The sequence below is a fragment of the Mus caroli genome, chromosome 8 (genome assembly GCF_900094665.2).
Source record: "Mus caroli chromosome 8, CAROLI_EIJ_v1.1, whole genome shotgun sequence".
Lineage (NCBI taxonomy): Eukaryota > Metazoa > Chordata > Mammalia > Rodentia > Muridae > Mus > Mus caroli.
In genome coordinates this window covers 78,406,757-78,432,091 of record NC_034577.1, presented here as the reverse complement: position 1 = coordinate 78,432,091, position 25,335 = coordinate 78,406,757, and the positions used below count along the sequence as shown (strand labels likewise).

General features: G+C 45.4%; 1 protein-coding gene across 1 annotated transcript in view; it reads left to right on the top strand.

The window, feature by feature from the left end:
- N4bp1 (NEDD4 binding protein 1) overlaps nt 1–23,884 on the top strand; it is a 42,163-nt gene extending 18,279 nt beyond the window's left edge. The window contains exons 2-7 of the mRNA XM_021170634.1: nt 4,726–6,401; nt 15,528–15,658; nt 17,134–17,230; nt 20,022–20,129; nt 21,249–21,356; nt 23,145–23,884. Of these exons, the coding sequence (XP_021026293.1) occupies nt 4,726–6,401; nt 15,528–15,658; nt 17,134–17,230; nt 20,022–20,129; nt 21,249–21,356; nt 23,145–23,499 (2,475 nt within the window). The 3' untranslated portion in view covers nt 23,500–23,884. The remainder of the gene's footprint in view (nt 1–4,725; nt 6,402–15,527; nt 15,659–17,133; nt 17,231–20,021; nt 20,130–21,248; nt 21,357–23,144) is intronic.
- The last annotated feature ends 1,451 nt before the right edge of the window (nt 23,885–25,335 follow it).

Below are 25,335 nucleotides of genomic sequence, written 5' to 3'. Positions count from 1 at the left end.
GGTGGAACAACATTATGAACTAACCAGTACCCCAGAGCTCTTGACTCTAGCTGCATATGTATCAAAAGATGGCATAGTCAGCCATCACTGGAAAGAGAAGCCCATTGGACACGCAAACTTTATATGCCCCAGTACAGGGGAATGCCAGGGCCAAAAGAATGGGAATGGGTGGGTAGGGAAGTGGTGGGGAGTATAGGGGACTTTTGGGATAGCATTGGAAATGTAATTGAGGAAAATACGTAATAAAAAAAATATATTAAAATTAAAAAAAAAGTGTGCTGTTCAGCCTGGCGAGGTGGCGCATGCCTTTAATCCCAGCACTTGGGAGGCAGAGGCAGGTGGATTTCTGAGTTCAAGGCCAGCCTGGTCTACAAAGTAAGTTCCAGGACAGCCAGGGCTACAGAGAAACCCTGTCTCGAAAAGCCAAAAAAACCAAAACAAAACAAAAAGTGTGCTGTTCAGTTTCTACTTTCCAGTCATTAGGAGATTCTTCTTATCTCTAAGTGATTTGTTTGATTATTTTGTGGTCAGATCACTCAACATAATTTTAGTTCTTTTAAATTTGTTGAGATTTGTTTCACGGTCAGCATAATGTTTATCTTGATAGCTCTGTGGGCTCTTGAGCAGAACCTATTTTGGCTGTTGGGTGAAGTGTTCTCTGAAGACCTACTGGGAATATAGCTGCTTGATGGGGGTTGTGAGCTGCCATGTGGATGCTGGAAAGTTGAGCCTGGGTTCTCTGAAGAGCAGCCAATGCTGTTGAACTGTGGCACCAGCTCCCCACCACCACCACTCCCCCTTTTTGGGTCTTGAAAGGAAAAAAAATCTCCCCCCCCCCGCCCCATCCGATGTTGAGAACCAAAGTCAGGGCCCTTGTGCTTGCCTTGGCGTCATCCTGAAGCTGAGCAAAAGCCTCAACTCTTCAATATAAAACATGTATAAGGATGACATAGGCGATATGTAAGGAGTCAGCTTAATGAAGGAAAAAAATAAACAGCTTTCTTAAAATTTAAGACTTCTGCCACCACAAAACACCCTGTTAGTCCATAGATAATGGAAGGAAGGGTCTGTGGGTGTGGCTTAATTTTAGTAGAGTTTCTCCTAACATGTCTGAAATCACAGGTTTGATTTCACATAGATTACCACGTAGACCAAGTGTGGTAAGACCAACTAGGCTACATGAGACCCTGTCTCGATACCAGTGTATATAAAATAGATGCAAACCGCGTTTCCTATAAAAAAAAAAAAAAAAGAAACTGGAATATTTAAGGTAGTCTCAAAACTCAGTGATTAAAGACCAGTACAGTTTGGGACATTTTGCTGGAGAGGACATTGTGAGACAAGATGATCAGGGCCACTGGTCAGCCAGGAGGAAATAGGAGCTAAGGTACACCACACCCATTCTTGAATGTCATTTCATGCATTTTGGGGTCCTGTAAATCGTATAGCCACGTGAAAACGAGTTGAGTAGCTTCTAGGAAAACTACTACATGTTTCCCATATGAGCGAGCATCTGTGTCCTCAGCATTGATCCCAGAGAACTGAAAACTCACATAAAAATCTGAACATGACCCTTCATAGCAGTTTCACTTTTCTTTATGGTGTCTTGTTTGCTTAAGACAAGGTTTTACTATATAGCCAAGGCTGACCTCAAACTCAAAACAATCTTGCTTAGTCTCCCTTCTGCTGCAGCCTCTTGTATGGGCCTCTTCTAGCTGAACAGGGAAGAAAGTCCCCACCCACCGCTACACTCACACCCATGCACGTGGTAGCGCTGTTCATAATTGCTAAGCGTGGAGCCGGCCTAGATGCTGTCAGCAGACAGACAGGGAAGGAGATGTGGTGAACCTGCCATTCAGCCTTAAGATAGACAGTAGGAAGGACTGAGGGCTTTGATAAGAGAGAGTAAGGATCCTAAGTGGGCAGGGTAGAGAGGAAGATGGAGCTGGAAAAAACAAATATCATGTATTCTTTTGTAGAACCTGTATTTAATTGTGCATGTACCTGAGCGTGTGTGTGTGTGTGTGTGTGTGTGTGTGAGAGAGAGAGAGAGAGAGAGAGAGAGAGAGAGAGAGAGAGAGAGAGAGAGATGAAAGCAGAAGGGACCAGACCAGTAAGGTAGAAGAGCAACAGGGGCAGAGGTGGACAGCTATAGGAAGGAAATGATGGGCAGATACAAGTCAAGTGCAGTGAGGCTGTACATGGAAAGTCATGCAAAGCACTTTATATGTGTGCCTAAATGTTTAAAGTTAAATTATAATTCCAGTTTTATAATAATAATAATGTCACAAAACTGAATTTGAAAACAAGTAAAGTAACTACCAGGAGATTGAAGGTAAAAGTAGGTGTGACCATAAAAAGATAAAGGAAATCTGTGGTAATGGAAGGATTCTAAGCACTGACACAGGATGGTGGTTTTATAAAACCATGTGATGAACTAGTCTAGATCTGTGGTCTCATACATGCAATGCAGATGTTCTGATTCTCATGATATCATATAGGTAGAGTGATGAGGGGGAGATACATGGATTGTACAGAGTCTATGTACTGCCTTTCACATATTATAGAAATTTAAAAATTATTATTATTATTATAAAATACTTTTTCCTTTTAAAGAATTTGTTCATTTATGTGCATGTGGTAGGAAGACGGGAATGTGCAAATATAAGTGCAGATGTCCACATCCTCAAGAATTGGAATTACAGATGTTGTGAGCTGCCTGAGTGCCGTGAACCAAACTTATGACTTCAGAAAGGGTAGGAAGTGTTCTTAACTGCTGAGCCATCTCTCCAGCCCCTCTAAAAGTAATTTAAAACCAATATGTAAATATAGCAGAAGTTCAAACAAGTTGTAGTTAAATGTTACCCATTTGGAGAGAGATCCATTTGTGTGTGTCGGGGTCTCAAGTAGCTGAGGTTGGCCTTGCCTCTGTGCAGCTAAGGTTGATTTTGAACTTCTGTTCCTTTTGCCCCAACCTCCTAATTACTGGGTTTGTAGACATATACCACCATGCCTGATTTACATGGTAACAGATTTGAACTCGGGCCCTGTTGTGTACTTAGCAAGCATTATCCCAACTGAGCCATGTCCCCAGATCCCACTTGGAGGTCTAAGGCTGCTGGCATCAGTTTTTAACACTGCTTGGATATTCAGGGAGAGAAGACAATTCATTATTTGGTTTAACTAAATTTTCATGTTAACAAAAATAGAAGATTATGTTTATTAAAAAGACAAGAGTACTCTGTTTCATCATCAAGACTACAAATCCCAGTTCAGACAGGACTCCAGAGCAGTGGCGGCCTGGGTCCATCCCATACTATCTGATAGCGGTTTCTGCCTTTTACTGTTGCATTTACTCAGACTCAGTGGTTCTGGATATATGCACAGAGGTTGGGGTAGGTGTGTGTGTTTGTATGAGTGCATGTGTGTATGCGTGCGTGCGTGCGTTTGTGTATGTATGTGAATATGAATCCTTCTTTAAGGGGTGTGGCTGTCAGCAGCAAGTGCATATTAAGTTCAAGCTCAAAAACCTGTGACCGGTGCTTCGCAGGCCAAGTGATGGCTTGGGCCGTGGTGTTTCTATTTTAATTGAAGGTATAGGTTAGATCTCATTTCTCACAAGTGATCTAGAAGTTGCACTGGTCATCGAAGAAGTAATCTGACCATGTGCCTAGGTGCCATTGCAAGGACTTTAGTTCCCCTAGCTGTGCGTGACGTGGCTATTCTCACCTCTGCTATGAAGAATCTGGGCTCGGTTAGATAACTTGAGCAAGACTGCACCACAAGTATTTCTGGAATTTGAGACCAATACATTTCAGAGCCAAAGTTGGTGGGCATATTAACAAATGTGTTTCACTGTGTATGTGTGAGTGTGTGAGTGTGTGTGTGTGTGTGAGTGTATGTGTGTGTTGTATACACTTAATTGCTTGACTTGTTTTTTGTCTCCAACAGCAGTGGACTTGCTAAAGAAACTAGTTCCCTTAAAGTTTTCTTTTATTCAGTTTATTTATTGGGTATGTGTGTACATGTGTGGGTAGGGGTGTACACGCATGGGTGTGTGCTGCCACACTTGTGTGTGGAGGCCAGAGGGTGATTTGCAGGAGTTGATTCTCTTTCTACCTCGTGCATCCCACAGGTCACCATCAGACTTAGCAGCAAGTTCTTTCACTGCTAAGCCATCTCACCAGACCTAGTTCCCTTTCTCAACCATACTAAAGCCTTCTTCAGTAGCAGCATCAGCCAGTGGCAGTCCTATTAGTGTCCTGTATACTTCAACCTTATTGTTTCTAAATGTCTTCAAGAAGCTGGAAGCAGGACAATTATTTTTGTTAATTCCAGAAGCCAAAGGCCTTTATTCTCTCCTAACTCAGTAAATGAATCCAGCCTTGGGATTATCCACTGTGTAGCTAGGCAAGCCCCTAAGATCACAATGAAGATCACAGTGAAAATCACAGTGAAAAGGTTATACATTCCCACTCTGTAAATTATACAAAGTTTCAATTCCTCTAAAGTTGATTAAATAGTTCAGAGTGAAACAGACAAATAGCCCCCACACACACACTCACAGAGTTCAGAACTGTACTTTATTTTCATTGAAATCAAAGTATGTTGCTCCAAATTATAGATATGTTTAGTGATTAAAAAAAAAAAAAAATTCAGCCTGGCTGTTGACAGTCATGTCCTGGGGAACTGGTGAATTGATCTAACTTTGTCTCCTCTTCACAGGAATATATCAAGGGGATCTGTGAGCCAGAGCTGGAGGAGAAAGAGTGCTACCCCAAGGCCATGCACTGCATTTTTGTCGGGGCACAGAGCCTCTTTTTGAAGAGCTTAATTCAGGATACATGTGCTGACCTCTGTGTTTTAGATACTGGGCTTCTTGGCATCCGAGGAAGCGCTGAAGCTGTGGTCATGGCCAGGAGTCACATTCAGCAGTTTGTGAAGCTCTTTGAGAGCAACGAGAACCTCCCCAGTAATCAGAGAGAGTCGGAAATCAAACGGGAATTCAGACAGTTTGTTGAAGCCCACGCAGACAGTTACACAATGGACCTGTTGATTCTGCCTACTTCCTTGAAGAAGGAACTACTGAGTCTCACACAAGGGGAAGAGAGTCTGTTTGAAACAGATGATGATGTCATTACTGTTGGAGATGTGCGGCCACCAGAGTACACACAGAGTGCTGCCACAGGACCGAGTGTTGCTAGAGATGAAGTTGTTGTACAGGAAGATTCTAGAAATAAAGCTAGGACCCCTGTTTCTGAGCTTACAAAACAAATGGACACAGTCTTCTCTAGTTCACCAGATGTGCTTTTTGTTCCGGTGAATGGCCTAAGTCCAGACGAAGATGCTCTTTCCAAAGATAGAGTTTGTCACAAGAGGAGATCTTCTGATACGGAAGAAAGGCACACCAAGAAGCAGTTTTCCTTGGAGAATGTTCCAGAAGGGGAGCTTTTGCCAGATGGTAAGGGGTCAGCTGGAAATGAAGTCATTGACCTGTCTGATCCTGCTTCAAACTCTACAAATCTAAGCCCTGATGGAAAAGACACTACAGAAGAAATGGAATACAATATCCTTGTTAACTTCTTTAAAACCATGGGCTATTCCCAAGAGATTGTTGAAAAGGTCATTAGGGAGTATGGGCCTTCTACAGAACCATTATTACTCTTAGAGGAAATTGAAAAAGAAAATAAAAGACTCCAAGAAGACCGAGACTTTCCACCTTGCACTGTGTATCCAGATGCCAGTCAGAGCAGAAATGCAGGGGTTGGGAGCACCACAAATGAGCTCACAGCAGACTCCACGCCAAAGAAAGCACAGAGTCACACAGAGCAAAGTATGGTGGAGAGATTCTCGCAGTTACCGTTCAAAGACTCTAAACACTGTACCTCAAATTGCAAAGTTAATTCTTTCAGAACAGTGCCAGTAGGACAGAAACATGAAATCTGGGGTTCAAAGCAGAACTCAAGTTGTACTGTGGACCTGGAAACTGATGGCCACTCGGCCTCTGCCAGCCCTAAAGACATCAGTTTTGTTTCAAGGGGAGCTTCAGGGCACCAACAGAGAAACCCAGCTTTTCCTGAAAATGGTTTTCAACAGCAAACAGAACCTTTGCTTCCAAATAATACGAAGCCTGCCTGTGAAAAGCGTTCTGGCTCCTGTAGCTCTCCTCAGCCTAAGCCAAATTATCCCCCACTTTCTCCACCACTGCCGCTGCCCCAGCTGCTACCTTCAGTTACTGAGGCTCGATTGGGAGGGTCCTCTGATCATATCGATTCCTCAGTTACAGGGGTTCAAAGATTTCGAGATACCTTAAAAATACCATACAAGCTGGAATTAAAAAACGAACCAGGACGAGCAGATTTGAAGCATATTGTTATAGATGGAAGTAATGTTGCAATTACGTAAGTCACTCTGCATCCTTTCTTGGGGGAGGACCAGCTGCTTGTAAAGTTTTGCATTTGTTTTTGAAACAATTGTTTGCAAAATAAATCCAGGCAGTGGGCTCATTGCTACCCGCCCCAACAAGGTTTATATTCCAAATGAGTCACACACACACCGCCTTTATATTTTAATATGCCTTAATCAGCACAGTAGCTGGACCACTTCCTAACGTCAGTCAATGCGGTTAATCCGCCTCCCGTCAATATTCCCGAGGTATTACTTACCAAGCTATCTTGGCTGCTCTGGACCCGGAGGGCTGCCCAGCTGGGCCGAGCTCTCCCGGCTCCTTCACATGACAGTCATGCCTCTCTATCCTGCGCTCTTCTCAGGCAGGAGTCTCCGGTCTCTTCCTCTCCTCCCCTTCACACTCTCCAGTCACAGCAGAACTCCTTCCTCCTTCTCCTCCTCCCAGTCAAAGTCCTGCCTCTGCCTGTCCTGCCCAGACACTGGCTGCCCAGCATCCTTTTACCAGTCAGAACCGACTGGGGGTAGGGTCCCTCTGTCTTACGTGAGGATGCTCATTCAGACTCTTCTTGTAAACAATTCTGGGGACTCAAATCAACAGTAGCTACAAGCAGCATTAGGCCAAACCCACTGCAGTTGGTCTTTCCCTTCTGAACTTTCTCTTCACCCTATTCCTGTGGGTAAGAGACGGTAGAGACAATATATTTTCACATTACACATTGCTCCATTGCACATAGGATACACCTGTAAATTAGACTTTGAAATCTACGTTACTGTTAAATCCCCAGTACAGAAGTGGAGCTGCCTTCGATTGTGAGACAGTCTCGTGGAGCTAGGCTGCCTGCTGATTGTAGTCCTTCTTGCCTCAGCTCCCTCAAAAACAGCTTTCAAAAATATTTTATTTTTATTTTTAATTAAGTGTGTCTGTGTGTCTGAAAGTTGATTTGTACACATGAATACAGTGCACACAGGGGGTAGAAAAGTGTTTCCGATCCCTGTTGCTGGAGTTCTAGGTGGACTGAGCAACCTGATGTGGGTGCTGAAATTCAAGTCTTTCTTAATGACTGAGCCATCATCCCCAGCTCCTACAGGCATTGAATCCTAAGAATAATATTCTGTGCTGCTGAATGTGTGTATGGCGTCTTTCTAGGAATCCTAAAAGATCAACTCATGTCTTGTAGTGTTAGGAATACCTATGGCATTTTTTTCTTCTTCTGGTACTCATTTTCAGGCATGAGTGAGGCAAGCACCCCCCCCCCCAGTACTGTCTCCCAAATACTCCATCTTTCATTTTGAGGTGCTGTTCCTAAGTTGTCCAGGCTAGCTGACCAATCCTCCTGCCCTATCTCCCCTAGTGCTTCTATTACAGGGATGAAAAGCTAATTATTGGCATGTGTTTATTTTGTTTTATGTGTATGAGAGTTTTGCCTGCCTGTTTATATATCCATTGAGTGCATACCTGGTATCCACTGAGACCAGAAAAGGGTGCTGGGTTCCTTAGGACTACAGTTACCTTTTGAGCCACTGTGTGAGTACTGGGAACCAAGCCCAAGTCTTATGCAGGAGTAGCAAGTTTTCTTTGATGCTGAGATATCTCTCCAGCCACCTACTTTATTATTGTTGTTGTTGTTGTTCTCTTCCTCCTCCTCTTCTTCTTCATGTGTATGCATGAGTGTTTATATGAATGCATGCCACATGTGTGCTGGTGTCCAAAGAGGCCAGAAAAATGCATTGGCTGCTCTGGAGTCAGAGCTACAGGCAGCTATGAGCCTCCCTCTGTTGGTGTGGGAACTGAACTCAGCCCCTCTGAAAAAACAGAGCTCTTGACCCCTGAGCAGTATCTCTAGTACTACTTTTTTTCTTCTTTGTTTTTCAGGGTTTTTTCATTAAAATTTACAAACAAATGTAAAACTAGAAGACTCTTCATGGGTTTACTCAGCAATTGCTAGTTCATGGCCAATCTTGTTTCATCTGTACTCTTACCTACCACTTTAAACCCTCTGTCTTATTTATTTTTTTGTTTTATTCTGTTTATTTTACCTGTGGTATTGGGATGGAAGGCAGGCTTTCTGCTTGTTAGGACAGCATTCTGCTGCTGAGCCCCCTCTAGCCCTTTGGGTGCTTGTAAGGAAATCTCAGCTACGTATTTCATCCGTAAATACTTCAGAATGTGTCTCAGATACAGTCCATGTTGTTTTCTGGAAATTATTTCTTACTCAGAGGACAAAGGGGACTTTGTGATTTAGCAGCTGCCTTCCTCATGGTGGTAAGGACTCTCGCTCAGTTTCTCTCCCCTTCTTTCATTGTGGGTGTATCCTTTTCTTGATGAACTCTGGGACCTGTTTGTCCTTGGCAGCAGGACAGAGCTCACTGCTGATGGGGAGCAAAGCCACACACTTCTTAGGTCCTGTCCCCTATGAACTTGGTGTGCTTGGTGAGGGGCCTCCAGCAGCAACTGTTCCTGGCATGCTCATGGTAGCATAGCTGTAGGGTAGCACAGAATTCATGGCTGCTGGCAGCAGTGTGGTCCATGAGTGGACCAGGCCCAGTTTGATCCTTTTGGTACAAAGCTTGTTTGTCATCCTTCATCCCACCTTATAAGTCTATACAGCCAAGATTTATACATCTGTCTTGTAGCTTTTGGTATGTAGTTTTTTGTTTTGAAACATGGTCTCACCATCTAGAACTTGCTGTAAAGACCAAGCTAACCTTAAACTCAAAAAAGATCTAGCCTGCCTTCTAAGTGCTCGGATTATAGACATGCGCCATTACACCTGACCTGTTGGTTTTGAGGCAGGATCTTACTGTGTAGCCCTTACTGGCCTGCTAATGTCAACCAGGCAGGCTCCAAAGTCATGAAGATCCTCCAGTCTGTGCATACCTCGTGCAAGGCTTCAGTGGTGTGTATGCCTGGCCTGGCGGTCTGAATTTTTATAAGTATAAGCATTGTTTTGCTTTTTTTTTTTTAAACCCCCTCACTTTTCTTTTTAAAAAATAAATTATCGATTGTATGTTTTCATTTTCTCACAATTAAAAAAAAAAAAAGGTGCCACCATTGTAGATATTAGAAGCTTAGCAATTTGGGCTGGGGATGCATGTAGCTCTGTTGGTAAAATGCTTGCCTAACATTCTTGAAGCCCTGGGTTTTATCTAGCATACCATGTAAACTGAGCGTGGTGGCTCCTTCCTTAATCCCAGCCCTGGGAAGGTGAAGGCAGGAGGACCGAGGTTGAAAGTGAAAGGCAGGGCGAAAGTGCTGTGCCTGTGTCCTTGTCCCCAAGCAGGTGCCTGTTGTCATCTCACACTGGCTTAAGTAAAACTGGAAGAGCCATCCAGGTACCTGTGGTCCAGGGCTGGCTCCACTTCCTCACTGTTCGAAGTTCTTAAACTGAGTGGCTGCACAGAGTTAACGTTATTCATGATTTTGAAGAAGTTAATTCCTTTGTAAAACCTTTCTACCTACAGAAAGATTTCCCAAATTGATATTCAAACAAACCACAGATGAACCAAGGCTGAGCATGGGAATGATGCTGTGTGTGTTCAGGAGTGTGTGTGTGAGTGTGTGTGTGTGTGTGTGTGAGTGTGTGTGTGTGTGTGAGTGAGTGTGTGTGTGAGTGTGTGTGTGTGTGTGTGTGAGTGTGTGTGTGTGAGTGAGTGTGTGTGTGAGTGTGTGTGTGTGTGTGTGTGTGTGTGTGTGTGTAGACCTGAGGCTAAGATTAGTGTCATCTGTTGCTTTCTCCCTTGTTTTGTTTGTTTGTTGTTTGGGGGTCAGGGTCTTACTGAACCTGGAGCTCACCAATATGGCTAAATTAGCTGGTGAGGGAGCCCAAGGGCTCCTCCTGCCTCTGCCTCTTCACCAGTGCTAGGATTACAGGTGGGCGCCCCACGTTCACTTGTCACAGGGTGCTTGGGGTGGGAGCTTAAGTCCTCCTGCAGGTACTTTGCAAACAACCGTCACCCTGTGGGGTAGTAATAGCTCCTCTCACAGTGGTCACCATGAATGTCCATTGATGCTGCTCACCATGGCAGGATGTGTTCCATACTAAATCCTCCCCAGACACTGGAACACCCCAAACACCACAGATTTTCTAACACTTGGATATAGTGCTGCTCTTTCTGAAAAACAATGATTATCACTTAAATCAAACATGTATTAACATACATGTTTAGTATTATTTGTTTGCTTGTTTCTGGACACTGGGAACTCAGGTCCTTTGGAGGAATCACATGTTCTTAACTGCTGAGAGGAGTTGTTACTACTATCCCTATTATTTTTTTAAGATGAATTTATTTATTTTAAGTATGTGAGTACACTTTAGCTGTTCAGGTGGTTGTGAGCCTTCACGTGGTTGTTGGGAATTGAATTTAGGACTTCTGCTCTGGCTGGCCCCGCTCGTTCAGTCCCTGCTCGCTCTGTCCCTGCTTGCTCCAGCCCAAAGATTTATTTATTATTATACATAAGTACACTGTTTAGCTGTTAGCTGTCTTCAGACGAACTGGAGGGCGTCAGATCTCATTACAGGTGGTTGTGAGTCATCATGTGGAGGCTGGGAATTGAACTCAGGACCTTTGGAAGAGCAGTCTTACCTGTTGAGCCATCTCACCAGCCTTTATCCCTATTACTTTAATCATTATTTCTATTTATGTATGTGGGTAGGGGCACAGGGAGGTTGTGCACATGCAAGCTGATGCATGCAGATGTCAGAAGAGGGGGTTGGGTCCCCTGAAGCTGAGGGTCCAGGTAGTTGTGAACCTGGCGCAGTGCTGGGAGCTGAGCTCCAGCCCTCTGGAAGAGCAGCAAGTGCTTTAACCACTGGGCCACTTCTCCCAGCCACTTACTGGTTATGAAAACTGATTCTCTCTAGAGGATGTGGCTTTTCTTGAGATTTACTGATGTCTGTGCCTAAGAGTAGCACTTTTAAAGGGTGTGCACCTGTGATCTAGCACTTGGGAGGCAGAGGCAGGCAGATCTCTGAATTTGAGGCCAGCTGCTCTGTAGAGCTACACAGAGACTCTCAGAAAACAACAATAAAAAGGGATGTTACCCTAAAACAGAGTAGATTCACATGGAATGTAGGTAATCAAACTTCCTGTTCTTGCCAGTCTTTCTATAGCAGGTTCCGTGATTATCTATTATTAAGTGGAGCTAGAAGTCACAAATCAAAGTTTGTACCTTGATGACATGATTGTCATTCTGATCATTTTAACTGAGACCAGATGTTTTTTAAATTAAGTTTTTTGGCACTGCTGTGTGAGAATTGAACTTTGATTCTTAGACATACTAGGCAAATATTCTGCTTCTAAAACTTCATTCTCAGCCTGGTGCATTATTATTATTATTATTTATTACTATTATTATTAATGTGTGTATGATGGAATCCTCATACAAGTGTTTTGGAGCAAAAATTTGGTATCACTTCTATGACCTTGCCCAGAGTCACACCTAGACTTGGGGGCCATAAAGTCTTTCCTCAGCACCTGGCCTGCCTGTGTCTTCCCAGAAGTTAAAATTAGAATGTTCAGACCTTATCAACATTGGATGCATAACTGCTTCAGAGGGACCCTCACCCATTTGCTGTCTTAATTGAGAAGGAAATCTGAGGCCCCCAGGAGCAGGGTATCCTGGTGGGAACTCCCCTGTCTGCCCTGTGTTGCTGTTTTTTTGTCTGACATGATGTCTGCAGCTCATGTATATGATGAGAAATTCCAAAACACCTGCCTTATGCTGCTGACTCTGTATGTTTTTCGTTCGTTTCCCCCTTGTCACCATGAATGAGTCAGTCGTGAGTCAGTGGACATGTTTGCGGTGTCTGGCTCGACATCACAGAGGCGGCTGAAACCCCAGCCTGAGAGCACCTGACTTGTTGCTTTGGTGATTTTCCGTGTAGATGGGGTTTGCCCGTTCACTTGTCAGAACTGTACATTCTGTCCACTTTCTTGCTGGTCTGTCTTTTTTTTCCTTTTTTTTTTTATTTTTTTTTTCCGAGACAGGGTTTCTCTGTACAGTCCTGGCTGTCCCGGAACTCATTTTGTAGACCAGGCTGGCCTCGAACTCAGAAATCCACCAGCCTCTGCTTCTGCCTCCTGTGTGCTCGGATTGAAGGCATGCGCCACCACGCCCAGCGTTGCTGGTCTTTCTATAGCAGTTCCACAACTAGTTTTTACTAAGTGGAAGCCAGAAGGAAGTCATGCTGTCCAGGTTAACTCGGAAAGGGCTTTCCACTATTCCCCACCACTGCCCTGCCTGGGTTGATGATCACTGCTATAGTTAGTGTTACCTAGCTCTCCTCTGCCTTAGACATGTTGACTGGCTGCTATGGTGTGAAAATTAGCCAGGTCGTTTGTTTCCAGAGGCGTGGACAGGAATTGCTTCTCCCTGGAGAGCCGATGGATACACCTACACTCCTGCGTGTGGAGCTGGGAGTTTCACACTTTGGCCCCCAAAGTAGAAGGTATTAAATTCTGTACACCTTGAATGTATACTCTCTAGGTCAGGGTAGACCACTGGTCTGCACTTCCTTGTCCACCAGCCTCTCTGTTGCAGAGGCCAGAAGCAGCAAGGACTAAGCACACTTACCCAGCCGGTGGAGCGGGAGGAGGCTTAGACGTAGAACTCTTACTGGACTAGTTACTGTTAGGACAGCTGTTTGGCTTCACCCGATTGGATTTTTTTCCCCTCCCTGGGGCTGAGGCTTAAACTCAGACCACACCCCCAATGCTTCATCCCATTTACTTTTTTATGTGGTTTTCTAGATAAATCTATCTACTCACTTACCCAAACTTTGAACCACTGTTTTTAATGCTAGAGACTTTCAGGGTAAAAAAAAAAAAGTTGTGATCTTACCACAGAGAACACTGAGAACTGGGGCAGCATGAGTGCTTCCAGAAACTTTGTCACCGCCTCAGAAGGCCAGGGTAGCGTGTGTGCCTGTATGCGTATCTGTGTTTGAATAGCGTGGAGACCCTTTCAAGGTTTTGGAGAACTAAACAGGTTTTCCTAAAAAAAACAGGAGGCTCTTGATTTGGAATCTTCGTGTTAGAACTGGTTGACTTAACTCCAGGCCTGTCTTTGGTGTTAAATAATGTATGTGGTTATTCTTTAAAAACAACAGCAGCATCCCCAGTTAACTCCTTTTTTTTCCCAGTAACAAGTGTCACATTGGCACATCCTTACCGTATCAGCATGGGGTTGTTTGCTTGCACGTTCTCTGGGATAAGATCTGATCCCAGTTTCTTCTTTATGGGTCTCTGGAAAAATGAGTGGACTTTAATCCTCTAGCAGAGAGAAGGAACTGTGAGCTATTCATTGCAACCTTGTATGTAGCTCTCAAGGGTCAGGGATGCAAATGGGGTTGGCAGCATTCTATAGTATAGCATGAGGGCCTTGGCCAGGAGTGGGGAAGTTTTGAGTCTGCCCCAGCTAGCCACATGCTCGAGACAGGCCATTCTGTCTTGCACTCACAATAGACGAAAGCTGGGAGGTGAAAGGTCAGAAAGGGTCCTGAAGGATTGCTTCCTACAAGGCTGAGCCTTCAGGAGGCTGGAGGGAAGGTGAGGCTTAAGCAGCCAGAGGATGGACGCGCGTGCCTGGCGCGTATTCTGGAGCCTTTGCCTTTGCTGGCTCTCTCTGACCCCGTCCGTCAGAGGTTGAAGGACCTGGATGCCACCCTGACGGGGGATGTGTGTGGAAAGGACTTCTCTCCTTCACCTTTATTTAACTGCCTGAGACAAAAATGAAGGAGTTTTGTTTGTTTACTTTCACTGCATTCATTTACTTAACTTATTTGAGTAAACATGTGGCATGCACCATGCTGCCCGTGCCGTACTCGGAGGGAGCCTTGTACCTGCGGTTTTAATGTGCATGAGTGTTTTGCCTGCATTTGTATATACGTACTGTGCACATGCCTGGTCAGAAGACAGTTTCTGATTGCCTGGGACTGGACTTAAAGATGGTTGTGAGCCGCCAGGTGGGTGCTCAGAATGGAATCCATGCCCTTTGCAAGCTCAGCAAGTGCTCTTACCCAAGGAGCCATCTTTCTAGCTTCTGTGTTTATATTTTGAAATGAAGTACCAGACTTGGGGGTGCAATTTTTTTTACTTCAGTAGCAGGAGGTCACACACTGGGCTGAGTGCAGCCTCTTTCTGTTTTACGAGCAGCAACTCAGCCATATTTGCCATCTACAGCTGTCTGTGGCTGTTGTCACATCGCTATGGCAGGGTTGATTGGTGACCTTTACAGATGGAAGGTTCCAGCTTGTTTCTTGCATGCTTACCTCTTTCTCTGCTTTTTGCTTCTTTCAGTACAGTCCCCGTGGCCCTAGTCATTTGATTCTTGTTTTCAAATTGTTCTTTATAAGCTTTGAACTTGGAAACTTTTCAGTTCCCTGGAAAGTGGGTGGTGTATCTAACACCCATCAGAGACAGCAGCAACATTGAGTATGTGGTATTGGCAGAGTCCCATCTTTATTCCTGTCCTCAACCACAGGAAGACAGAACACGGGCATTGTCACAGCTACTGAACTGTTTTTGCTTGAGGGACAAATTCTGTAATAAAATTCATAAGAAATTCTAAGATGTACACCGGCAGTGGAGATTGGTGGCCGAGTGCTAACTTAGCGTGTGAGGACTTAGGCTTGATCCACAACACAGTAAAACACCACCACCACCACCAGTATAGTCACTCCGTGGAGGTAACATTAGCTATGTCAGACCTCAGAAGACTGAGGCAGGAGGATCACAAATTTGAGTCAGCTTCAGTGACATGTAAAGACCGTGTCTCAAAAAAAGAAGTTAAAGTTCTTAGAGTCCGATGATTGGACAGAACGTAGGAATAGGCTTTTCCCAACAGAATACATTTAAAACCCATGACAGTAAACAAGTATTCAGCCATCCTGCCACTCTCCACCAAAGCAGTAGACTCAGTCTGTCAAGTAGAGGGAAAAGACCTACAGCTCTGACTAAGCGGCAGGAACGGTGCAGTCAGCAGGTCTAACTTGGCAAACTGTACAACAAAAGTAAAAGTGTGTTTGTGTTGTTTTTGCTATGTATGGTTGCTCTCTTCTGTGGTAAAACCTAGATTTTTCTTTACACTTTAACCTGAAAGAAATTGTCCTTCCTTCCAGCCACGGTCTGAAAAAGTTCTTTAGTTGCCGTGGAATAGCAATTGCAGTTGAGTATTTTTGGAAGCTCGGCAACAGGAACATCACTGTGTTTGTCCCACAGTGGAGAACAAGACGGGATCCTAATATCACAGGTGAGGCCCAGTGATCTTTCCATATTTCTGGTTAGATATTTAATGCTTCAAATTTCAACATATGGTGCTTAGAATAGAATTGTGCAAATGGGCCACAACTTGAATGACAGAATTCTAAATTAGTTGTGTCCGGTAAAATAGCAATTGAAAACTCTGTATGGTTGTACACACCTGTGATGTCAGTGCTCAGGAGATGGAGCAGAAAGGGCAGAAGTCAGGAAGATCAGGGTCATCGTTGGCTACAAAGTAGGACTTTTAGCGGGCCTAGTGTAGGTACACCTCAGTTGAGAAGTGTTATAAGAAGTAGGGAAGGGTGGAGACCTAGCACAGCCACTAGAGAGGATGCCCTCCACTAGAGTGGGCTTCTGAGAATTTAAATAATAGTTTTTAAGTGGTTGCTTATAAGATGAGAACCTTCAAATATGTCTTTTCAGTAGTCTGGTGGCTTACTATGAATCATTTCTGTTTGCCATATAGTACTTTGTGGCTAACCTACAGGCCCCACACAAAAGATTCAAATTGAATATAAATTGTGAAATATTCCAGAGAAACTTAAGGTTGTTTTTGTCTTAGATGAAAAGGCTATGCCAGGCACCTAGAAAGGAAAGGTAAAACAAGGTGGGTGTGGTTTATAGATTTCACAGGAAGTGAAACTTAGACACAAGGGAGATGGCAATTCCAGACTGTTCCCAGCTTCCTTTATTTGGGAGAAGATCCACAAGAAATGAGGCAGAGCCACTCCTTTCTTTTCTGTCTAAGTGTCAATGCGACTTACACAGCATGCAGCTCTGAGGCAGGCAGGGAGCCCTCCATTGGGCAGGGCAGGGCAGGGCAGGGCAGGGCACTGGCAGCTGCTTTGGTAAGAGATACAGACACAGGGATCTTAGGCTCCAGCTCTCAGCTTCTCTTGCCTGTGACTGCTTTTCCACTGTAAGGCACTGGCCTTCCATTCTGTCACTACTCAAGCCTGTGAAATCCAGTAAATGCTTGTACAGACAGCTGAGAGCAAGAGAGGAAGCTGCAGCCAGGCTGGAGAACGAGCAGCCTTTCTCATCTGGAACAATGGCAGTTCACTCCCGCAACCCCCTGTTTTAAGACTGCTCTCCCCCTCCTCTTCCCCCGCTTTGGGTGACTCTTGTCATTTCTCTTTTTATGCTCTACTTACAGTATATCCTTTTGGGGAAGTTCTTGGGGGCAGGATTAATTAAGTATGGGCTTCTGGTTTAGTTGTCATTTAGAGGCAGTTGAGTTTAACATTTTGTTAGCTTGTTTAAAATCTCCCCAGTCAGTTCATATGCTGGGCTTGCCTTAGTGTGAGTGATTTTTCTTCTTTTGGTGAGTTAGTAAAGTTGAGGAAGTGGGAAAAAGAGTCTCTCTGCAAGTCCCCAAGTGAAATATTTGGGTTTGCGTTCTTTTATTTACACATCTTGGAGGATAGTCTTTGCTGAATACATATCAACTTCTTCCATGAACAGAACAGCACTTCTTAACCCAGCTCCAAGAGCTTGGAATATTATCTTTAACTCCTGCCCGGATGGTCTTTGGAGAAAGAATTGCTTCTCATGATGACAGGTATGAAGGGCTGTTTTTCTTCCCAAGGGGGGAGTGGGGTGGTAAGGAGTCAGCTACCTGTCCACTGCATAGGTCTGCACTCTGAAGGGAACTGCTTAATTCAGTTTCAGACTCATCACCAAGACCACTGAGATACTCTGTAAGTTTAGGAATGGCACACAAGAAACTTTGGTGGTTTGCTTTGAGTTTGTTTATTTTGGTAAAGCATGTCTGAGATGAGAAAAGGCAGGTATGTGTGGTTGGCTGATTTTCTTTTTGGAGATTAGACCTTACCATGCAGCCCTGGCCCAGAACTCACTCTGTAGATCAAAGATCCAAGCAGATCTGTTGTGTTTCAGGCCAGCCAGGGTTACGTGGTGAAATCCTCACCCCCAAAAGGAGGGATTTTGATTCCACCCTTCCCTGTGGTGTGTACTTTATAACTCTGTTCTCGTGCTGTCGTGTCTGGAGGAATAAGCATGGCATCTGGGACCCTCAGTCTGACTGTCCCTTCTTCTCTTTGTTATTCTGCCCATTTCCACATTCCTCCCAGGGAAGGCAGTGCTTTGTTATCCAAGCTGGAATAGGGTTAAATGGGAGAGAGTGAGTTAGGGCCACAGTAGACAGACATTCGCTCACTGACAGGAAAGAGAATGTGTTAGGTAGGGTGGATCCAAGGTGCCTTCAGAGAGCAGTGTGGTTGGAGCTGAGCAGGGGATGGAGAGGGTCAGGAGCAGCCCTGAGAATCTGTCCTGAAGGACTCTCTGTGGACCCTCTCACAGGCTCAGGAGCCCTGGAGTGGTCAGGCAGGAAGCCTTCAGGTCCTGATGACCACCTCAGCTTTCTTCTCACAGCCGAGGACTCAGACCCAGGCCCAGTCATACAGCAGAAGCTTTGCTTGACTTATGCAGCCCGCTGGGTATCAGAGAACATGGGTGTGTATCCCAGTGGATACGAGAGAGACCTTCCTCTCTACTTTTATTGACATTTGGGCAGATAGCAGCATTGAAATTTATGCTCTTTAAAATAAACTATAATGTATATTGTTCATAAATAAGGAAGTCGGCCAGTCGTGGTGGTTCAAACCCATGATCTCAGCACTTGAGAGGTGGAAGCAGAAGACTTAGGAACCCAAAGTTATCCTGAGCAACAATGGATCCTAAGCTAGCCTGGAATATGTGAGAGCCTAGGTGAGGTGGGTGGGATGGGGTGTAACAAAAACAGAACACTTTCTAAGGCTCCTGAGATCTTGGAAACTGTTGGGTTGTTTGAGTCCCACTTAGAGATGACTAAGAACAGTCATTCATATTTAGAGACTGCTAAGATGGATGGCCATTCATACCTTTGAGGCCAGTGGTCTCTCTTTCGTTTCATTATCTTTGTTCTCATTCAAGAAATAACATTTCTATCAACTCCAGAGGTTTCAGTTCTGTTGTGTTTTGTTTTTAGCTAGGTTCTCAGTGTGTAGTCTTGGATGTCCTAGACTTCACAGGTTAACCCTGTACCTCTGTCCCACAAGTGCTGAGCTTACAGGTGTGCACTACTGTGCCTGGCTGCTCACAGAGATTTTGAGAGGGTTTGGACAGGAATAACCTTCAGCAGTACAACACGATTCTTATTATTTCACTCTTCTTTTAGCATAAGGCCCTAGTTCTAGCCCTAGCACCCTATAAACCAGGAATGGTGGCACACACCTGCCATCCGGCACCACAAGGTAGAGGCAAGAGGATCGGAAGGTTAAAGTCATCCTTGGATTACTTAGTTCAAGGCCAACCTGGGAGATTTAACACACACACACACACATGGCTGGGAGTGAGTGATAGGTCCAAAAGGATCCCCGTTCTCCAAATGACAGTCTTGGCTCAGCTCAAGCCTGACCATAGAAAGACTGCTGTGGAAGATAGAAAAGCTCACTCACACAGCATCCCTGCCTGCCAGAGAGGGCCACTTCCCTTGCCTTTGTGGTTACAAAAGCCCAAAGCTAAGTAAGTGCCAGGTTCCTCCAGTCCTAGAAACATGGCTATTCTTTCTCCCCCCCCCCCTTCCCCCACTATGCTAGCGCGTAGGCAGCAAGCACCCCCACACACACACATACACTCACAGAGCGAGAGCGAGCCAGCCCTATGCACGTATGCATCTTCTCTCTTCTCTGGACTCTACCAAATGCCTTTGGCTGTTCCCCTCCTCCCCAGCCACAGAGCGGTCACCCTGCTAGTTTCTCTACTGCACCTCACTTACCTAGCATGTCAGGCCCTCAGTTTGATCGCCAGCACTGTAAGAACTGTTTTTAAAATGCAAACCTTTTCACCACCCTGCGCCCTGTTATAACTGAATGAGTCTGTGTGTATTTAAGCCAAACTGAAGGGTGTCTGACTGATGTCTTCTTAAGGCAACGCAGAAAATGGATTGCTTTTAAAACTGCACAGCTGCTGGCCATCAAGTAGCTAACACTGAACTAAACAAGGCAGCCAAGCAGCTGAAAAATGAGAGATTTCACAGGCCTGTTACCTCTAACTCGATCAAGCCTTCATGCACTCTTACCACAGTTTATTGGAGGAACTTTTCTAGGAAATGTAGGACTCATAGTTAAAATCATTTTTGTAGAATTAAATTGCATGAAAAGTTGTTTTATAATCACATTAATAATTACAGAGATACTCATCATTTGAACATTTTCAGTTGACAGGGGCCTAACTCTCCATCCTGGGTTCAGCTGGCAATTTTTTAAGAAGAGAAACCCTTTCATGTCCTTGGCCCAGCGGCTCCAACCAGGCCTGGTCTTTGCTCATTTTGAACCCTCTTGTTACCGTAGGTTTCTACTGCACTTAGCGGACAAGACTGGGGGTATAATTGTAACAAACGATAACTTCAGAGAGTTTGTGACCGAGTCGGTGTCCTGGAGAGAAATTATTACCAAAAGGTAATCTTTTCTTCTTTGTTTTGATCAGAAGTTTGCTGTTTGCATTTTGTGTAGCTTCTGCTTTCCAGGGTGGTGGATCCAGTAAAGGTCAGGGTGGACCTGCTAAGAGTATCTGAAGTGTCACCTTGGAGTACTGTGACTCAGCAAGAGTATGGGACACATTTTGCTGAGCACAGGGGGCACCTAACTGAGGGTATAAGGGTGAGTCAAGTTTTAGTTCCAGGGTCTGGTGTTTTCCATGAGTTTAGCGTGCAGCCTTTCTTGGTGATACTTGGATGTGTTCAGTGGCTGAGCTACTGCAGAGCAGTGAACACTGGGTTCCTGGGCCCCAAGAAGACCTGCGCCCTTGAGCAGCTGCTTCACACAAGGAGAGCCATGCTGTGGCTCCAGGAATAAAACAGACATGCCCACACTGCAAATACGAAGCATGGAGTGAATGTGACTGCATTCGTTTCTCTTGGGGTTTCACAGTTGCCCTGTGTCAAGTACATCCATCCTTATAGCTTGCCACATCCTAACAGGATTTTTGAAAAAGTTTGGCTTGGGCTGATGAGCAGTGTCAAGCCTGAGGACCTGAGACCCGAGCCTGGAACCACATGCGGGAAGAAAGTGCTGGGGTTAAGAGCACAGATCACCACGCCCAGCTAATTTTTTACTTTTTACTTTTTTTGTAAGGTGCTAGAACCCATGGCCCCGGGTGCACCAGGCAAGGCTTTCTTGCTGAGCAGGCTCTGGTTCCAACCTGTCCTTGATGAGTAACACATGCTCGCCCCTGGGATTCTCTTCCTAGGACCTTGTTTCCAGAGGTTTGCCTAGAAACACATTTGTTTCCAGTTTCACTTAAACTAGACCTTTATGGCACCCCTGCTGAGTCCCAAGCAGACAGTCTTTAACCATGTTTCTCCTCTAGTAGAAGGTGCCTGGCTGGGTACACAGCCAGCTGAGAAAAGTCGCCTACCCAAGTGACACTGATTTCACCTGAGTATGTCAGGTCAGTTAGCAGTCATCACTCTTAGACTGACCATTGCCGCAGGATGGGGAGGCTACTTTAAGCCATGTCCCATTTCCTACACTAGTGGAGGGTACCATTTGTCAGCACTGTGACCTTCTGTGTTGTAGACTGCTTCAGTACACGTTCGTGGGGGACATATTTATGGTTCCTGATGACCCTCTGGGAAGAAACGGACCTCGACTAGAAGAATTTCTTCGAAAGGAGGCCTTTCTTAGGTATTTATTTGCCTTCCCTGTATGTCAAGGTTTACTATTTCAGTCGAATGCTACGCTTCAGAGCAGATACTGTCCTTAAAAACTAGAAATGCCATAGTTTTAAAGCCTTAATTAGATTCATGATGTGACCAATGTGGAACCCAATCAAGCAGTCACTCCAAGGTTAATCTTCAGTATGTGCTTTTCAGTCTTCTTTTGCCTGCCTGCCTGTTTTAGACCATTTCTGTGTCAGCAGGCTGAACTCGAACTCTGATCCTTCTGCTTCTGCCTCCTGAGTCCTGGGGCTCCAGGCCTGCCCTGTGTGAGACTCCTTCTCGTTTTAATCTAAGACAACACAAATATTCTTGAAGGTCTCTGAGCAGCAGATATTCAAGTTGGTGAAAACTTCAGTCAGTGCTGTCTGATTGCTTTTGTGGGATGCTTTTCTGTGAACTTGATGGAGTTGTTTGAGTGTGCGGTGCTGATGTGAACTCATGTTCTGCTCAGAAGTCACTGCTAGACAGCAGACAGCTATAGTTCACCATCACTGAATGAAAAAAGCCTGTCTTGTGTATTTGTCTGTCACTGCCTGACAAGTGAAGGTTCTATATTTCTGTGTTCAGAATTCTCGGGTAACCTTGTTAACCACAGCTTCCTTCATGCTAACTAGTGGCAGATCTTTTCTCTGCTTTAAAACTAAAATAACCTGTATTTCTGTGGATCCTCTAGCATATTTTTGCATAGAGTTGGGCTGGGTGCCTAAAAGGAGAAGACACACACTCTCCCAGCTTGCAAGGCTGCTAATCTGTTGTTTGTGCCTTTGGGGGACCATCTAGTGGAACTTGATGGTGCACGGACGTGGGTTGATTTTCATAGAGGGAGAAATAGTGGATAGTCTGGAATGGAGACCAGCATACGTTCAGTTTCCTAATGTGGTGATCCTTTCTCCCTGAGCCTTTGGGTTTTATCACAGTTGAGGTGTCAATCCCAGACAGGGTCATCGGCCCACACTGAAGAGATGACAGCCTGCCATGCTCTCACTCCCTTCCCCTCTACCCCATGTCTTATATTGGAAACCCTCATTGCATTTTAGGTCTCACAGGCCTTAGTCCTGTGTTTAAGGCTCTGTGTGGGCCCCATACTGAGCCAAGGCCCAGGTCAAGCTAGAGGCGCGTTCTTGGCTGCCTGTTCACTCCTGCAGTAGCCTGGTGAGAGGATCAGCCCTTCTGGTCAATTTCAGTCCCGTCTATTGTCGTTTTCAAAGTGCTTGGTGGTCAGTTGCCATCACTCCTTCATGGGGGGATGCCATTAAAGTTAATGTAGCTTTTGTAGGCTGTTGAGCTTCTGGAATTGACAGCACTGTTTGTCCCAGCTCTCAGCTGCAGCTAGACTTGATGGGAGTTGATGAGCAGGACAGATGTCCCCTGTGTGCACATATAACACCATGTACGTGTGCATTGAGAGCTCATTGAAGACAGGAAGTCCATGAGCCTGTTGGACTTATCTCTGTGCCCAGGGAGAGGTGCCTCTCCTCAGCTCTGTAAGCTGGCCCTGCATACAAACCAACGAGTGTGACCAGCCCTAAGACAAAAGACTGGTAAGGCATTGTCAAATCCAGGGATGCTCGACCCCTTATGGGTCTGGAAATAGTACCAGATGCCCTATAGGCCACTCTTAGGCGGCTGATTTCACCACCCCATAGCTTTCCCCTCAGGCCTTCAGAAACCATGGAACTAGCATCTAGGCCTTCAGTGTTAGCCATAGGTGCTTTGAAAGGGTTTCTTACTGTCCCTCTCACTTCATCCACAGACACATGCAGCCGCTACTCAATGCCCTGCCAAGTGTGGGCACATTTGACCCTGGCTTCCGGAGTCCCAGCACGCAGGTATCCAACACCAGCCACCAGCCTCCACCCCGGATCCAGGCCTCTTCAAGCCCTTGGCTTCCCCAGCAGTCCCACTTCACACCTCTGGCCACCCTTCCCAGTATGCAGCAGAACCTCCCCCTGCCAGCACAGAGATCTTCTGCGGAGACCAGCGAGCTGAGGGCGGCGCTGCTAAAGATCTTCCCTGACTCTGAGCAAAAACTGAAGATCGACCAGATCCTGGCAGCTCATCCATACATGAAAGACCTGAATGCCCTGTCTGCCCTGGTGTTGGACTGACGGCTGGGCTGGAGCCCACTGATGCTGGGGAAACGAGGGAACTGCCAACCGTGGGAAGGACCATAATGTGAAGAAGCCTTCCCAGAAAGCATTGCTATGTTGTATAGAAAAAGGAGGGAAATGTTTTATGTATACAAAAGTCTGGGGTTTCGAAGCCAGCTTTTTTCTATATATAAATGATGCTGCTATTACAGACTTAACATTTTCTGTAAGAGGAAAGTCCACTTCCTGCCTGTTCAGAACTGTTTAATAGCAGTTACTCTTGAGTGTATTTACAGTTTTATGTTTTCTAAACTATTTTCCTTAAAGCTGAAGAAAAAAATGACAAATAAATATGGTTAGCCTTTCTAAATAAAATTTAAAAAAAAAAAATTAAGAAAAAAAAGGAGTTGCTTCCTTAAGGAAAGCAAGACTTCTTAAAGTCTATTTTCTTGAGGTAATTTGTCCTGTTCACTAAACATGGCGTGTGCTCCCCTGCCTTCATCCCTAGAGTTGGTCTGCTCTGCTCTTGTGGGGCCTTCTCAGCGAGCCATTATGAGAGTGGAGAAGTAGAGCCACTAGATGGCATCTGATGCCCGGGCTGTCACCAGTGGCCAAAGTCAGACTGAGGAGCAGGTGGGAAGTCTTAGAGGCCATGCATCCCCAGCATACTCCCTGACTGGCGTGGCTCTGTAGTGCGCTCACCAGCCATGGCCGCCATGCTCCCACCCTGGCTCCACAGCTACCTTAGCCTCAGAAGACAATGAAGCCTCTGGTGAGGAGACCCCCCCCCCAACGTGGCGTTTGTACAGCTTTGCCAAAAAGTTTTCTATTCTCAAGGATGACCCAAGCCAATAAATAGCATTAGTCCTTTCAGAAGGGCCTCAGGCCCCTGCATTTCCCTTCTTTTGTCTACTTAGAGGTTTCATAGCAGCAATTCCTGAGTCTTTCAGAACCAGTTATCTCAGTATTGTCTCTTCACGGTGTAGCTTGAAGTCTGTGTCTGTGAACCCTCTCCTGGTCATTCTTAGTGTCTTGGCTCTCACCTGGACCTTCAAAGGGCTTTGTGTTCTCCATCCATGCGTCTCCAGGACCTTGTGGTTAAATTCACTGCCCTGTGGATTGTTCTTCTCCCGGTCCCGCAGGTAACCGAGGACTTGGTGCTGGTTTGTTATCGGTGGTGTAGGGACTGTGTAGATCACAGAATGCTGCCACCATGCTGCGTCTTGGTTCATGTGGTCCCTGCACCCATCAGGAGATGAACAGAGCCTTCTAGGTGGCCCTACTTATGTGATCTCTCCTGAATTTGTTGATGATCCAGCCTGCTGGAAAGCTGTTTGTCATCTGTCACTAGGGGTTTTCAGACCTGCAGGCTGTGCGAGTAGAGAACAGAGACTTCTCGCCAGCCCCAGGAGTTGACCCACCACAGTCCCCCACCCAGTGCCTCAGCTTGGGAGCACAGCAAAGGTGCCAAGGTGGAGCTGTCTCCAGGGCTCCCAGCCCAGCATTGCTGGGAACCAGGAGAGCCGGAGTACTCCATAGCTGCCTCAGCCTGATGCTGGCCTGAGGAGCACAGGCTCTCAAAGGCCCTGCGGCTAGCCTGATCTTTGAGTTGTGTGCCTCTGTGTTCTTAGTATTGTTTCTGAGAGATACCTGCCCATTTCCCCTTGCCCCATATAGGGAGGAAAAAGCTGGAGGAAACCAAAAGGCATTAATTACTTTGTAGATTATAATGTGAAATATAATTCTAGATTCTTTGTGAAATCTGTCACATTAAGGTATAACATTTATAGCCCAGTTATCCAGCCACTGAAGAAAGCTCACAACTTGTTTCTTTGCCTCATCCAAAGCTCTGTT